Raw genomic sequence first — 14,724 nt, 5'->3', positions numbered from 1 at the left:
GCAGGAATAGACATTTACTGAGCTCTTATACTGTGCTAGAGATTTTTAAACAAGGGTATTAGTATAGATTAACTCATTTAATCCCTTCACCCCATGAAGTAGGTGCCATTAACATTCTCATTTCTCAGTTGATTTTGCAGGAGCATCTCTGGGACACTACAACCCCTATTTATAACAGAATGTGGAATTCAGGAAGTCATCTTCTGAAATATCCACATATACATTACTCTGGTCCTAACAATGTTCACTTTAAATTTACTATATTCACAAACGTAATTTTCCTCATCACACTCAAGGTACAAATTATTTTATTGACTTTAGCGATCAGTTTAAGGGGATCTCTGATTAACGTTTGACCAACTCAAATTTAACAATTTAAATTCTTTTAAATAATTATTCTATTTACCATGAGATTTCCTTTAAAAACTTACACCTACTTTCGAAATATAATTTGACATTTTCAAATGCTGACAAACCCTTCCCAAGACCTTAGAATTCCCAGTACATTATACAATTCTGATCGCATATTCTCTAAAAAACTAAGTCATGCACTCATACATTTTAAAATGGAAATCATGTTTACCTATCAGAACCTCAAATGGTAAAGTTTCTTTCAAGATTAAACACTTTCAATACCAGTTAAATCTACCAGATTTTCCCTAGGATAAAACAACTACGTATTTGGTGTCTAAATCTCAGAGTGATGACACTTTCCGGAACCAAAGTAGCTTGTCACCAGTAATAAAATAACAAAGACACCTTCAGGATGAGTGGGATGGAAACCCCATGAACTTGATGGTGGCAAAACTCAAAACGGCCGCGTGTCAGACGGCATTCCCCGCACAAAATTAACACTGAGCCCACTGTGCGCCTAGGCGCACCCAAATTATGCCTCGGGGTCGGTTTCCCGCGAGCGCTGCCTTGCGCAGGTTCGCACAGGAACGCGCTCAAAAGGACACAGCCCTCGACCAGTGCGGCTCTTTTCTAGAAGATATGGGTGGCTCTGAAAAGAGCCTTTGGTGTCACGGGGCCCCCGGGGCGCACAGCCGTTTCCGGCCCGCCTCCGCGGCCTCACTTGCCCTTGGCCTTGTGGTGGCTCTCCGTCTTCTTGGGCAGTAACACGGCCTGGATGTTGGGCAGGACGCCGCCCTGCGCGATTGTCACGCGGCCCAACAGCTTGTTGAGCTCTTCGTCGTTGCGGATAGCCAACTGCAGGTGGCGCGGGATAATGCGAGTCTTCTTGTTGTCGCGCGCCGCGTTACCCGCCAGCTCCAGGATCTCAGCCGTCAGGTACTCCAGCACGGCTGCTAGATACACAGGCGCACCAGCACCCACACGCTCAGAGTAGTTACCTTTCCGAAGCAGCCGGTGCACTCGGCCGACAGGAAACTGCAGGCCCGCGCGCGACGAGCGCGACTTCGCTTTCGCGCGCGCCTTGCCTCCCTGTTTGCCTCGGCCGGACATCTCCCAATCAGGCGCGGGGAAAGAAGAAAGCCAAGAAACAGAACCCCAGGCAACGAAGCCGTAATACTCAGGGAGTCCTTATATATGGTCTTGAGGTAGTGGAGCCGGAGCCTCCCAATTGGGTAGCGATAGTGGCCAATCAGAAAAGGAAGCCTCCATCCCCTAATTTGCATGCGCCTTTTCCAGTGATGACGTTGCGCTGCGCTTGATCCTATCAGAAACTAGGAGCTCTTGATTCCTCATTTGAATACAGGACGTATAAGTTGAGTTGCTGGAGGTGTATCGGTTTTTCTGTTTGGAAAGATCTGCCGTAATGCCTGATCCGTCCAAATCAGCTCCGGCACCCAAGAAGGGTTCTAAGAAGGCCGTCACGAAGGCGCAGAAAAAGGATGGCAAAAAGCGAAAGCGCAGTCGGAAGGAGAGTTATTCCATCTACGTGTACAAGGTGTTAAAGCAGGTGCACCCGGACACCGGTATTTCTTCCAAAGCTATGGGTATCATGAACTCGTTCGTCAACGACATCTTCGAGCGTATTGCTAGCGAGGCCTCTCGTTTGGCGCACTACAACAAGCGGTCTACCATCACGTCCCGGGAGGTGCAGACGGCCGTGCGCCTGCTGTTGCCCGGTGAGCTAGCCAAACACGCCGTGTCCGAAGGTACTAAAGCCGTCACGAAGTATACCAGCTCCAAGTGAGGCACGCCCCGGTTCCCGGGAACCCAAAGGCTCTTTTCAGAGCCACCCACAAGATCGAGAAAGGGTTTCGAACACGTGAGGGGTTGTTATGTAAACGCATCCGATGTGTGCTCCTTAGCGATTCCTTGGTTACTTGGGAGGACGTTCTTGTTCTCCCCGCTCCCTGTAGACGTGTGTGCGCGTGTGTGTGGGAGCGGAATGGGAGAATATCTGCTTTTTACGGAGGTCGGGTATGGAATGGCGACCCAAAATAATAATGTGGGAGGCAATCAGAAACCGGGTGTCCACCCTCGCCTTCTCTCAAGGTTATTGACTCTTCATTAAACAAAGTAGGAACCCTGAACTCAAGTGTCCTTAGTGTGTGGAGAGTGCCATTCCCGGGACTTGCGGGCATGGACTCCATGTCTAGTTTTGTGTTCGTGTGGTGTGAGCCTGTGGGTGAGGAACGCAGGTCACCTGCCCCCAGTGGGACCTCATGCCAGTCTCTCCACCTCCGTGTCCCTGATGGGTGAACCCGAAGGACGCACTTGGTGAGGCCCTGGGGGTTGTCGCGCAGCTCTGGCGGTGGCGCCTGGCGCTGCATCCCCGCCTAAACCAGACACCTTTATCCTAAGGCAATGAACCTTTCCGGGAGGATGTTTGCATGTCTGCATCCTTCAACCGCAGGATGTTTGACAACCGAAAGAAAAACGGAAACGTGGTGGAACGCAGCGCTCCTTGAGCAGGAGCCGGATGTAAAAAGCCGACCCCTGCTGCAGGTAGCTTTAAGGGGGGTAGGGGGGTGGGGAGGAGGGTAATTTAAGAGGAAAAATAACGTTTTTCGAAGCAAATGTTGTTTTCCCACTTAAGCCACGTTATTTTCTGTGACGCACTAGTGACGCAGAACTTTCCCTTTTCTCTGATTTCATGGCATTCATTTGGAAAGTGTCATCTTAGTTCAAGGGAAAGCGCTTTGGCATGAAGAGTCTTCACTCTGAAGAAGACATCGCCTACCTTTTTTATTGCCTTGTTTTTTCTCATTTGTAAGAAGGAGATTTCAAATAATCACTTCCTTGAGCCGTTTTGAGAATTAGATTGAAAAGTCGTGTCATCATCTCAGGCAAGGAACAGACGTTCAGTTAAAGGCTAATAATCGTGTTTTTTTGTGAATCATCTCCAAAGGAAGCGGGTTGCATGCCTGGTCCGGCTGGGCGGGCGGAGCTGGGGAGGAAACGTCGCCACCCCCACCGAGTGTCCTCAGCCACGGCTGCTGGAAGCCCATCGCCCCCCTACCCCGCCCGCCCCATTCCGTTTCCTACGTAGGTCCACTCTAAAAGAATTTCTAAAACCCCACACATTTTAAAGTTGGCGTCCAAAACATTTTATGGCTAGTTCAAATAGTTGCAAGGATGCAAATCCCAAGGTAGGACGTTTTACAAAACAAAATGGTCTCACATCAGTCTTTTAAAGGTATCTATTGAAACAGCAATTCGATACCATAACCATAGCAACTCATAAAATACACTATTAAATCACTTGTTAACACTGAGCGATTTTAGATAATTTTTTCACCTTGAACTCATATCTTCATTCAACTTCTGCCTCAGAATTTCATCCTAATGTAAGGTGTGTGTGTATATATATATATATATCCCTTGGCCTTGTGGTGGCTCTCCGTCTTCTTGGGCAGTAACACGGCCTGGATGTTGGGCAGGACGCCGCCCTGCGCGATTGTCACGCGGCCCAACAGCTTGTTGAGCTCTTCGTCGTTGCGGATAGCCAACTGCAGGTGGCGCGGGATAATGCGAGTCTTCTTGTTGTCGCGCGCCGCGTTACCCGCCAGCTCCAGGATCTCAGCCGTCAGGTACTCCAGCACGGCTGCTAGATACACAGGCGCACCAGCACCCACACGCTCAGAGTAGTTACCTTTCCGAAGCAGCCGGTGCACTCGGCCGACAGGAAACTGCAGGCCCGCGCGCGACGAGCGCGACTTCGCTTTCGCGCGCGCCTTGCCTCCCTGTTTGCCTCGGCCGGACATCTCCCAATCAGGCGCGGGGAAAGAAGAAAGCCAAGAAACAGAACCCCAGGCAACGAAGCCGTAATACTCAGGGAGTCCTTATATATGGTCTTGAGGTAGTGGAGCCGGAGCCTCCCAATTGGGTAGCGATAGTGGCCAATCAGAAAAGGAAGCCTCCATCCCCTAATTTGCATGCGCCTTTTCCAGTGATGACGTTGCGCTGCGCTTGATCCTATCAGAAACTAGGAGCTCTTGATTCCTCATTTGAATACAGGACGTATAAGTTGAGTTGCTGGAGGTGTATCGGTTTTTCTGTTTGGAAAGATCTGCCGTAATGCCTGATCCGTCCAAATCAGCTCCGGCACCCAAGAAGGGTTCTAAGAAGGCCGTCACGAAGGCGCAGAAAAAGGATGGCAAAAAGCGAAAGCGCAGTCGGAAGGAGAGTTATTCCATCTACGTGTACAAGGTGTTAAAGCAGGTGCACCCGGACACCGGTATTTCTTCCAAAGCTATGGGTATCATGAACTCGTTCGTCAACGACATCTTCGAGCGTATTGCTAGCGAGGCCTCTCGTTTGGCGCACTACAACAAGCGGTCTACCATCACGTCCCGGGAGGTGCAGACGGCCGTGCGCCTGCTGTTGCCCGGTGAGCTAGCCAAACACGCCGTGTCCGAAGGTACTAAAGCCGTCACGAAGTATACCAGCTCCAAGTGAGGCACGCCCCGGTTCCCGGGAACCCAAAGGCTCTTTTCAGAGCCACCCACAAGATCGAGAAAGGGTTTCGAACACGTGAGGGGTTGTTATGTAAACGCATCCGATGTGTGCTCCTTAGCGATTCCTTGGTTACTTGGGAGGACGTTCTTGTTCTCCCCGCTCCCTGTAGACGTGTGTGCGCGTGTGTGTGGGAGCGGAATGGGAGAATATCTGCTTTTTACGGAGGTCGGGTATGGAATGGCGACCCAAAATAATAATGTGGGAGGCAATCAGAAACCGGGTGTCCACCCTCGCCTTCTCTCAAGGTTATTGACTCTTCATTAAACAAAGTAGGAACCCTGAACTCAAGTGTCCTTAGTGTGTGGAGAGTGCCATTCCCGGGACTTGCGGGCATGGACTCCATGTCTAGTTTTGTGTTCGTGTGGTGTGAGCCTGTGGGTGAGGAACGCAGGTCACCTGCCCCCAGTGGGACCTCATGCCAGTCTCTCCACCTCCGTGTCCCTGATGGGTGAACCCGAAGGACGCACTTGGTGAGGCCCTGGGGGTTGTCGCGCAGCTCTGGCGGTGGCGCCTGGCGCTGCATCCCCGCCTAAACCAGACACCTTTATCCTAAGGCAATGAACCTTTCCGGGAGGATGTTTGCATGTCTGCATCCTTCAACCGCAGGATGTTTGACAACCGAAAGAAAAACGGAAACGTGGTGGAACGCAGCGCTCCTTGAGCAGGAGCCGGATGTAAAAAGCCGACCCCTGCTGCAGGTAGCTTTAAGGGGGGTAGGGGGGTGGGGAGGAGGGTAATTTAAGAGGAAAAATAACGTTTTTCGAAGCAAATGTTGTTTTCCCACTTAAGCCACGTTATTTTCTGTGACGCACTAGTGACGCAGAACTTTCCCTTTTCTCTGATTTCATGGCATTCATTTGGAAAGTGTCATCTTAGTTCAAGGGAAAGCGCTTTGGCATGAAGAGTCTTCACTCTGAAGAAGACATCGCCTACCTTTTTTATTGCCTTGTTTTTTCTCATTTGTAAGAAGGAGATTTCAAATAATCACTTCCTTGAGCCGTTTTGAGAATTAGATTGAAAAGTCGTGTCATCATCTCAGGCAAGGAACAGACGTTCAGTTAAAGGCTAATAATCGTGTTTTTTTGTGAATCATCTCCAAAGGAAGCGGGTTGCATGCCTGGTCCGGCTGGGCGGGCGGAGCTGGGGAGGAAACGTCGCCACCCCCACCGAGTGTCCTCAGCCACGGCTGCTGGAAGCCCATCGCCCCCCTACCCCGCCCGCCCCATTCCGTTTCCTACGTAGGTCCACTCTAAAAGAATTTCTAAAACCCCACACATTTTAAAGTTGGCGTCCAAAGCATTTTATGGCTAGTTCAAATAGTTGCAAGGATGCAAATCCCAAGGTAGGACGTTTTACAAAACAAAATGGTCTCACATCAGTCTTTTAAAGGTATCTATTGAAACAGCAATTCGATACCATAACCATAGCAACTCATAAAATACACTATTAAATCACTTGTTAACACTGAGCGATTTTAGATAATTTTTTCACCTTGAACTCATATCTTCATTCAACTTCTGCCTCAGAATTTCATCCTAATGTAAGGTGTGTGTGTATATATATATATATATATTTTTTTATTTCTGTACGCGGGCCCCTCACTGCTGTGGCCTCTCCCGCTGTGGAGCACAGGCTCTGGACGTGCAGGCTCAGCGGCCATGGCTCACGAGCCTAGCCGCTCCGCGGCATGTGGGATCTTCCCGAACTGGGGCACGAACCCATGTCCCCTGCATCGGCAGGCGGGCTCTCAACCACTGCGCCACCAGGGAAGTCCAAGATATATATTTTTTACACTGTTTTATCTATCTCCTTTCTCTACAAAAAAGGATATTGAAATTTAAAAATACTTGTAGGTGACCAGAAGTCAGTGTTTAAAAATCATCTGGACAGTACACAATTCTTTAAACATAAATGTTTTGATAGGTATATGTAAAACCGAAAATAAAACTTACACCTGCCTCATTTAAAGAGATGGATAGTGGTCCCGCCCTCCCTCCCTCTCTCTCCCTTCCTTTCTGCCTCAATTAGTTTGTGCATCCATGGGCATATATAGTATTATTATGGTTACAATGATAGCAGTGTGCAGCATCATTTCTTTTCCTTTGTTCTCTTTTATAGATACGAGCTCTGAAACAGTATTAAAAAAAATAAATACCTCGAAATGGGAATTTTGTCAGAGCAGTTTAACTCATTTCTTTGCCTTCCTAGTTGTAATACAGAAATTAAACAGTGGGGCTTCCCTGGTGGCGCAGTGGTTGGGAATCTGCCTGCCAGTGCCGGGGACAAGGGTTCGGGCCCTGGTCCGGGAGAATCCCACATGCCGCAGAGCAACTCAGCCCGTGCACCACAACTACTGAGCCTGTGCTCTAGAGCCCATGAGCCACAACTACTTAAGCCCACGTGACAGCTGCTGAAGCCCGCGCCTGGAGCCCGCGCTCCACAACTGGAAAGGACACCACAGGGTGAGGCCCGTGCACCTCAGCGAGGAGTGGCACCCCGCTCACCACAACAGGAGGGAGCCTGCATGCAGCAGCGAAGACCCAACACAGCCAAAGAATAAATAAGTAAATAGATAAGTAAAATAAATCTATTAAAAAAAAGTTAAACAGCGATCTGTCATCAACAAGTCCACACCTTTAATTTTCTCAGTAGATATCTGATTCATATTAAAAACTGCAAAATTCAGTCCTCCACTTTGAAATGGGGACCTGCTGACTGGGTCCAAGCCCTCAGCCTCCTACCAAAGTAGATTGGGAGTCAGTACCTTAATGAAAACTTCTAGTCACATGAAAGTAGTCTCACAGATTCACGTGATTCCTTACCTTAATGAGCTTAAACCTTAGGTCTAATAAGTGAAAATTGTCTCCAGTGGTTGGGAATGTGATATATAGTGCTAGCAGTAGGCAAAAGCACTGCTTAGTACCAAAGATAAAAGAAGCAAAATGAAGATTTTACAATAATTTGCAAATACAATTCTTTAAAAAGTAAATTTTTCTGCAAATAATGCAAAATATCAATTAATTTCTCAGTACTGTTGACTTCTAAGGCACACAGAATTAACTTGAAGTTTAAAAAAGGCTGCCTCTGGGCTTCCCTGGTGGCGCAGTGGTTGAGAGTCCGCCTGCCGATGCAGGGGATACGGGTTCGTGCCCCGGTCTGGGAGGATCCCACGTGCTGTGGAGCGGCTGGGCCCGTGAGCCATGGCCGTTGAGCCTGCTCGTCCGGAGCCTGTGCTCCACAATGGGAGAGGCCACAACAGTGAGAGGCCCAAATACGGCAAAAAAAAAAAAAAAGGCTGCCTCTATTTGCTGAACAGTCCAGTGGAGGTTGTACACACAGCCTCAGGTGCAGACTGGGCTCTATTTAGCCCTCTCCTAGGAGGGGAATCTGTTAAGGAAGAGGCAAGGTGATACAGAGTCCCTGCTATTGAGATTTTATGATTGAAAAAACTGAGAGAAATTGTATACAGAAACCATGTCTATCATTGTTACAACAAAGAAATACATGTTCTGTTAAGTTGAAAGTTAAACTAGGGAAGTTAACCAAATACTTGAGAATACATAAAGGCAAGGAGAACTAGGACTCAGCACAATGGAATCATTCTCTGGATCTGAAATAACCAAGGTAAATGCTTAAACTAAGGACCTGGAAGGAACTGGAGGAATTTTGCAGGTATACAATCTGAAATGTATCAAGGAGACTCCTTCTTCATATCAGAAATTTCAAGTCAAATTTGTTAATTATTATGGAGTAAAGAAAGTATTTTGGAGAGGAAAAATTGTCATTTTAATAAGAAATTACAAATGCAAAACAGTATTTACTGTATAGGAGGTTAAATATTGATTAATGAGTGGCAGGCCCTGGAAATGATGTGTGTGAGCTTCTGAGGGAGGAGTCAGATGGCCATTGTCCACCTGAGGGAACACAGCTGTGAATCCAAATCTCACATATCATTTTGGCTCCTGGAGACTGGGTTGTTTTCTGAAGGTGTTCTTCATGGTTTGGGAGTAACCAGCACTATGAGATATTTTTTAGAGTGAGAACAGCATGAGCCCAGTAAGGCCTTGCATACCTTAGTTGTTATTAAATGTGTCATGTATTTTGCATATGGTTAACTGAATTTTTTTTTAAAGTGCTACGTTTGTTTTATTGAAAAGCTTCTTAAAAGGAGCATAAAGGAGAAGTTACAACAGACATCACAGAATTACAAAGGATCATAAAAGATTACTGTGAACAATTATACACCAATAAAATGAAAAACCTAGAAGAAATGGATGAATTTCTAGAAATATACAATCTTCCAAGACTGAATCAGGAAGAAATAGAAAATATGAATAGACCAATCCCCAGGATTGAAACTGGATAAGTGAAAAAACAAACAAAGCCTCCCAACAAACAAAAGCCCAGGACCAGACATTTTCACAGGTGAATTCTACCAAACATTTAGAGAAGAGTTAGCACCTATCCTTTTCAAACTATCCCATAAAATTACAGAGTAAGAAATGTTTCTGAACTCAGAATATTCTGAGACCAGCAACACCCTGACACTAAAACCAAAGATATCACAACAAAGAAAATTACAGGCCAATATCACTGATGAACATAGATGCAAAAATTCCCAACAAAATATTAACTGAATTCAACAAGACATTAAAAAGATCATACACTATGATCAAGTGGGATTTATCCCAGAAATGAAAGGTTGGTTCAGTATCTGCAGATCAATCAATGTGATACACCATATTAACAAACTGAAGAATAAAAATCATATGACCATCTCAATAGATGCAGAAAAAGCTTTTGACAAAAGTCAGCATCCATTTATGATAAAAACTCCCAATAAAGTGTAGGTATAGAGGGAACATACCTCAACAGAATAAAGGCCACAAGCTCACAGCTAACAAACATCATACTCAGAAGTGAAAAGCTGAAAGCATTTCTTCTAAGATCAGAAACAAGAAAAGGATGTCCACTCTCACCTTTTTTATTCAACATAGTATTGGAAGTCCTAGTGACAGCAATCAGATAAGAAAAACAAATGAAAGGAGTCCAAATTACAAAGGAAGAAGTAAAAATGTCACTGTTTGCAGATGACATGATACTATACATAGAAAATCCTAAAGACACCACTACAAAAATTACTTGAACTCATCAAAGAATTCAGTAAAGTTGCAAGACACAAAATTAATATATAGATATCTGTTGCATTTCTATACACTAACAACAAACTGGAAGAAAAAGAAAAGACTCCCATTCACAAGTGCCTCAAAAAGAATAAAATACCTGGAATCAATCTAACCAAGGAGGTAAAAGATCTGTACTTGGAAAACTATAAAACACTGATGAAAGAAATTGAAGATGACACAAACATATGGAAAGATATACTGTGTTCACGGATTGGAAGAATTAATATTGTTAAAATGACCAAACTATCCAAGGCAATCTACAGATTCAATGCAATCCCTATCAAAATACCAATGGCATTTTTTTCACAGGACTAGAATAAATAATTCTAAAATTTGTATAGAAAGTCAAAAGACCCAGAGAATCCAAAGCCCTGTTGAAAAAAAAGAACAAAGCTGGAGGTATCATACTCCCTGACTTCAGTTTATGGTACAACGCTACAGTAATCAAAACAGCATGGTCCTGGCACAAAAGCAGGCACATAGGTCAATAGAACTGAATGAATAGAGAGCCCAGAAATGAACCCACATTTATATGGGCAATTAATCTATGACAAAGGAGGCAAGAATATACATTGCGGAAAAGATATCTCACTAAAAATAGACTAAATAGACTAAAATAGACTAAAATAAAGACTAAAGTAGACTAAATAGACTAAAATAAATTCAAAATGGATTAAAGACTTAAATGGATTAAGACCTGACACCATAAAACATCTAGAAGAAAACATAGGTAGTACACTCTTTGACATCAGCCTTAGCAGTGTTTTTTTGAATATGTCTCCTCAGGCAAGGGCAACAAAAGCAAAAATAAACAAATGGGACTACATCAAACTAAAAAGCTTTTGAACAGTAAAGGAAACTATCAACAAAATGAAAAGACTGCCTACTGAATGGGAGAAGATGTTTGTAAACAATATACCTGCAAGGGATTAATATCCAAAGTATACAAAAAACTCATACAACTCAACATAACCCCCCCACCCCAACAACCCAGTTAAAAAATGGACAGAGGGCTCTAGAGCCCGTAAGCCACAGCTACTGAAGCCCTCACGCCTAGAGCCTGTGCTCTGCAACAAGAGAAGCCGCAATGAGAAGCTCACGTACCGCAATGAAGAGTAGCCCCCGCTCGCCACAACTACAGAAAGCTCATGAGCAGCAACAAAGACCCAATGCAGCCAAAAATGAAATAAACTAAGTAATTTTAAAAAAAGCAAGGTCTTACTGTATAACACAGGGAACTATATTCAATATCTTGTGACAAACCCATAATGGAAAAGAATATGAAAAAGAATGTATATATATGTATAACTTTGCTGTACAGCAGAAATTAACACAACATTGTAAATCAACTATACTTCAACAAAATAAATTAAAAAGAAAAAAGAAAAAAAAATGGGCAGAGGACCTGAATAGATGTTTTTCCAAAGTAGACATAAACTTGGTCAACAGGCACATGAAAAGATGCTCAACATCACTAATCATCAGGGATATGCAAACTGAAACGACAATGAGATATCACCTCAAGCTGTCAGAATTGCTATTATCAAACAGACAACAAACAACAAGTGTTGATGAGGCTGTGGAGAACAGGGAACCCTCGTACACTCTTGGTAGGAATATAAATTGGTGCAGCCACTATGGAAAACAGAATGGAGTTTCCTCAAAAAAATTTAAAATATCAATAGAACTGCCATGTAATACAGCAATTCCACTTCTGAGTATTTAACCAAAGAAAACAAAAACATAAATTCAAAAACACCCTGATTTTCATTTCAGCCTTATTTACAACAGCCATGATATGGAGGCAACCTAAGTGCTCATCAGTAGATGAATGGATAAACAAGATGTGGTTTATATATACAATGGAGTATTAGCCATAAAAAAGAATGAAATCTTACCATTTGCAGCAACATGGATGGACCTAGAGGGCATTATGCTAAGTGAAATAAGTCAGACAGAGAAAGACAAATACTGTATTTCACTTATATGTGGTAAGTAGAAAACAAACCAAATGAACAAACATAACCAAATAGAAACGGAGTCACAGATACAGAGAATAGGTGGTTTCCAGGGGGAAGGAGGGTTGGAGGAGGAGAGAAATAAGTGAGGGAGATTAAGAGGTACAAGCTCTTAGTTACAAAATAAATGAGTCACAGATATGAAATGTACAGCACGGGGAATATAGTCAGTCAATAATTATATAATATGTTTGTATACTGACAGATGACAACTAGATTGCCATGGTGATCATTTTCAAATGTTTAGAAATATGGAATCACTATGTTGTGTACCAGGAATTAACATAGTGTTGTAGGTCAATTACACTTCAAAAACAAGCAAACAAGCTCATAGAAAAACATCAGATTTGTGGTTACCAGAGGCAGGGGTGGGGAGGGGATGGGGAATTGGATGAAGACAGTCAAAAGGTACAAACTTCCAGTTCCTTAAACTTGTACAATGCTGTATGTCAATTATACTTCAGTAAGACTGAGGAGAAAAAAGCTCTTAAACAGTTTATGAGGCATATGTTAAAAGAGATACACTTTTTTTCGGATAAGAGAATACCAATCTAGTTTGAAGGATTATAGCTGAGTATGAGGGTCTAGACCAGTACCTGTCCTCCTGCTGTTTTGGTATTTCAAACAGGAATAGCGTTAGTGCTTATAAGGAGCTGCTCAAACTCAAAGCTGCTTAAATGTTTTGAGCAAAAGCTCATGATGCTTTGCCTTGCAAACGCGGGAAGGACGGCCCCAAAAGTCGCTGCCTAGTCTGTCACAACACCCAGAGCCTCACCCAGTGTCATGTCCAGCACACCCCGGCCTGACCCACGAGGGGGTATGGGTAGAGGAAGAGGTTGGCATTAAGCCTTCTTGAAGGTGATCCGTGCCCCTCACTCGCAGGTCTCTCACCACACGCAGACAGAAAAGCCTGGACTGGATTCAACGGCTCAAGCGTCAGCGCTATACCCTCTCAGGCTTCTGGCTGGGGCCTAGACTAACACAGCAGGTCTCTTTTTGGTGAATAGGCCATTAAGAAAAGAAGCTTAGCTTTAGTTCAGGAGCGCACTCCATTTCTCCCATAATCCCAACTGAACAGCACTTCACGAGAACAGGTGGCACGCTCCTTTTCTAAGCATGGAGGCGGCGGTGAAAAGAGCCTTTGGTTTCTGGAGCACAGTGGCCCACCTCACTTGGAGCTGGTGTATTTGATGGTCTTGGTACCTTCTGGCACGGCACACTGCTCATGGGGCTGCAGCAGGTGTGCAACCCTCTGCGCCTCCCTGGACCTACAAGAGCGCTTGTAGAGCGCCAGGCAGCAGGCCTCGCTGAAGCGTGAGCTGTAAAGTGTCCTTGATCCACGAGTTCATGATACCCATGGTCTTAGAAAAGCTATCTGTGTTGGGAAGCACCTGCTACAGCACCTTATAGGCGTAGCTGGACTAGCTCTCCTTGTGGCCGCGCTTATTCTTCTGGCCGTCCTAAGCCTCCATGACTGCCTTCTAGGAGCTCTCCTTGGGCTGCGCCCCCGGCACAAGTGAGGCGGTGGACATCACTATTTATTTTCCCCATATTCAAATGAAGGCTCCAAATCTCTAGAATCGGATTGGACGGCCCGCCCCGCTCTGCCTGGTCCACAAAGAATGTATGTAAATAGGAGATGCCGGCTCTTCTTTCCTATTGGACAATAGCCCAACCAATCCGAAGGCGCGTCTGCTGTGTTCCTGGAGTCAGGTTGAGCATTTTTGTTCAAACCCTTTGTTGTAACGGGAGAGGGGTCTTTGTTTAGTTGCCGGTCTGGACCTGGGCAAAAAAATGAAGAAGGTAATAAAAACCCGTTTTAATCCCGTGTCTCCATTTTTTCTGGATGGGAGACAAACGCAAGGGGACATTTCTTCCTTAGCCAAATAGCTAGGGGTGGGAAGCTTGTGCTTATTCAGCAGAGGGGTATGGCAGCTTCCAGGTGCCATTCCAATCATTTATTTCCTCTCATTTCCCCCCACAATGGCCAAGGAGATAATTCCTTTCAGAATTCAAGAGTAAATGCGAACGGTTCTTTCGGAAGTACAAAAAATAGTGCTGAAAACATACTAAGGTATACTAAGGTACTTACATTGGAAGCAACAGGGCAGATTTTTAACTGGAGGGAGGAAATGAATGAGTTTCAAAGGAAACACTAGTCCTTCATATTGTTGTTATTGTTAATACTGACTAGACAAACCCGTTTGAAGCGACAGCTATATGCTAAGTGTTTGATATGTATGATCTCATGTGGTCTCCTAATAACTCCAAGAATAAGATACTATTATTGTTCTCTACTTACCCATCAGGACATAGGTTATGGAACCGTTAAAGGATAAACTGAGGTATATTAAAATTTGAAAGAGTTTGAGCAAAACTCGATTAGAATTGGGCAGCATCCAGTCTAGCTAATAGAAAGGATCTCAGAGGGGCTGTACAAAATGAAAGACTTTTATAGCCAGAGGGAGCAGGAACAAGGAATATACACTAGGCAAAAGAGCAGGTGTTACTCCAAGGTTACTTCCCTGAAGGGGATGGCAGGGGTCTATGAGGCCGATTACCTAACTAGTGCTGATCAGGCGATTCCTGCT

General features: G+C 44.7%; 3 protein-coding genes and 1 pseudogene across 3 annotated transcripts; 2 read left to right on the top strand and 2 right to left on the bottom strand.

The window, feature by feature from the left end:
- Positions 1-1,071: 1,071 nt before the first annotated feature.
- LOC103090666 (histone H2A type 3) lies at positions 1,072-1,464 on the bottom strand. Its single transcript, XM_007456501.1, has one exon. The coding sequence runs from the start codon at positions 1,462-1,464 to the stop codon at positions 1,072-1,074; it is 393 nt and encodes a 130-aa protein (XP_007456563.1).
- Positions 1,465-1,709: 245 nt separating this feature from the next.
- Positions 1,710-2,158, top strand: LOC103090400 (histone H2B type 3-B). The gene has a single exon (XM_007456500.1). The coding sequence runs from the start codon at positions 1,778-1,780 to the stop codon at positions 2,156-2,158; it is 381 nt and encodes a 126-aa protein (XP_007456562.1). The 5' UTR covers positions 1,710-1,777.
- Positions 2,159-3,740: 1,582 nt separating this feature from the next.
- Positions 3,741-4,175, bottom strand: LOC103071198 (histone H2A type 1-H pseudogene; annotated as a pseudogene).
- Positions 4,176-4,420: 245 nt separating this feature from the next.
- LOC103090141 (histone H2B type 3-B) lies at positions 4,421-4,869 on the top strand. The gene has a single exon (XM_007456499.1). It carries the CDS (start codon positions 4,489-4,491, stop codon positions 4,867-4,869), a length of 381 nt encoding a protein of 126 aa, XP_007456561.1. The 5' UTR covers positions 4,421-4,488.
- Positions 4,870-14,724: the final 9,855 nt, after the last annotated feature.

The sequence above is a fragment of the Lipotes vexillifer genome, unplaced genomic scaffold (assembly GCF_000442215.2).
Source record: "Lipotes vexillifer unplaced genomic scaffold, Lipotes_vexillifer_v1.1 scaffold814, whole genome shotgun sequence".
Lineage (NCBI taxonomy): Eukaryota > Metazoa > Chordata > Mammalia > Artiodactyla > Lipotidae > Lipotes > Lipotes vexillifer.
This window is presented reverse-complemented; position numbering and strand designations above follow the sequence as displayed.

Bases quoted from the DNA above. Each gene is read 5' to 3' on its own strand.
- LOC103090400 (XM_007456500.1), top strand. From the start codon at position 1,778: ATGCCTGATCCGTCCAAATCAGCTCCGGCACCCAAGAAGGGTTCTAAG.
- LOC103090141 (XM_007456499.1), top strand. From the start codon at position 4,489: ATGCCTGATCCGTCCAAATCAGCTCCGGCACCCAAGAAGGGTTCTAAG.
- LOC103090666 (XM_007456501.1), bottom strand. From the start codon at position 1,464: ATGTCCGGCCGAGGCAAACAGGGAGGCAAGGCGCGCGCGAAAGCGAAG.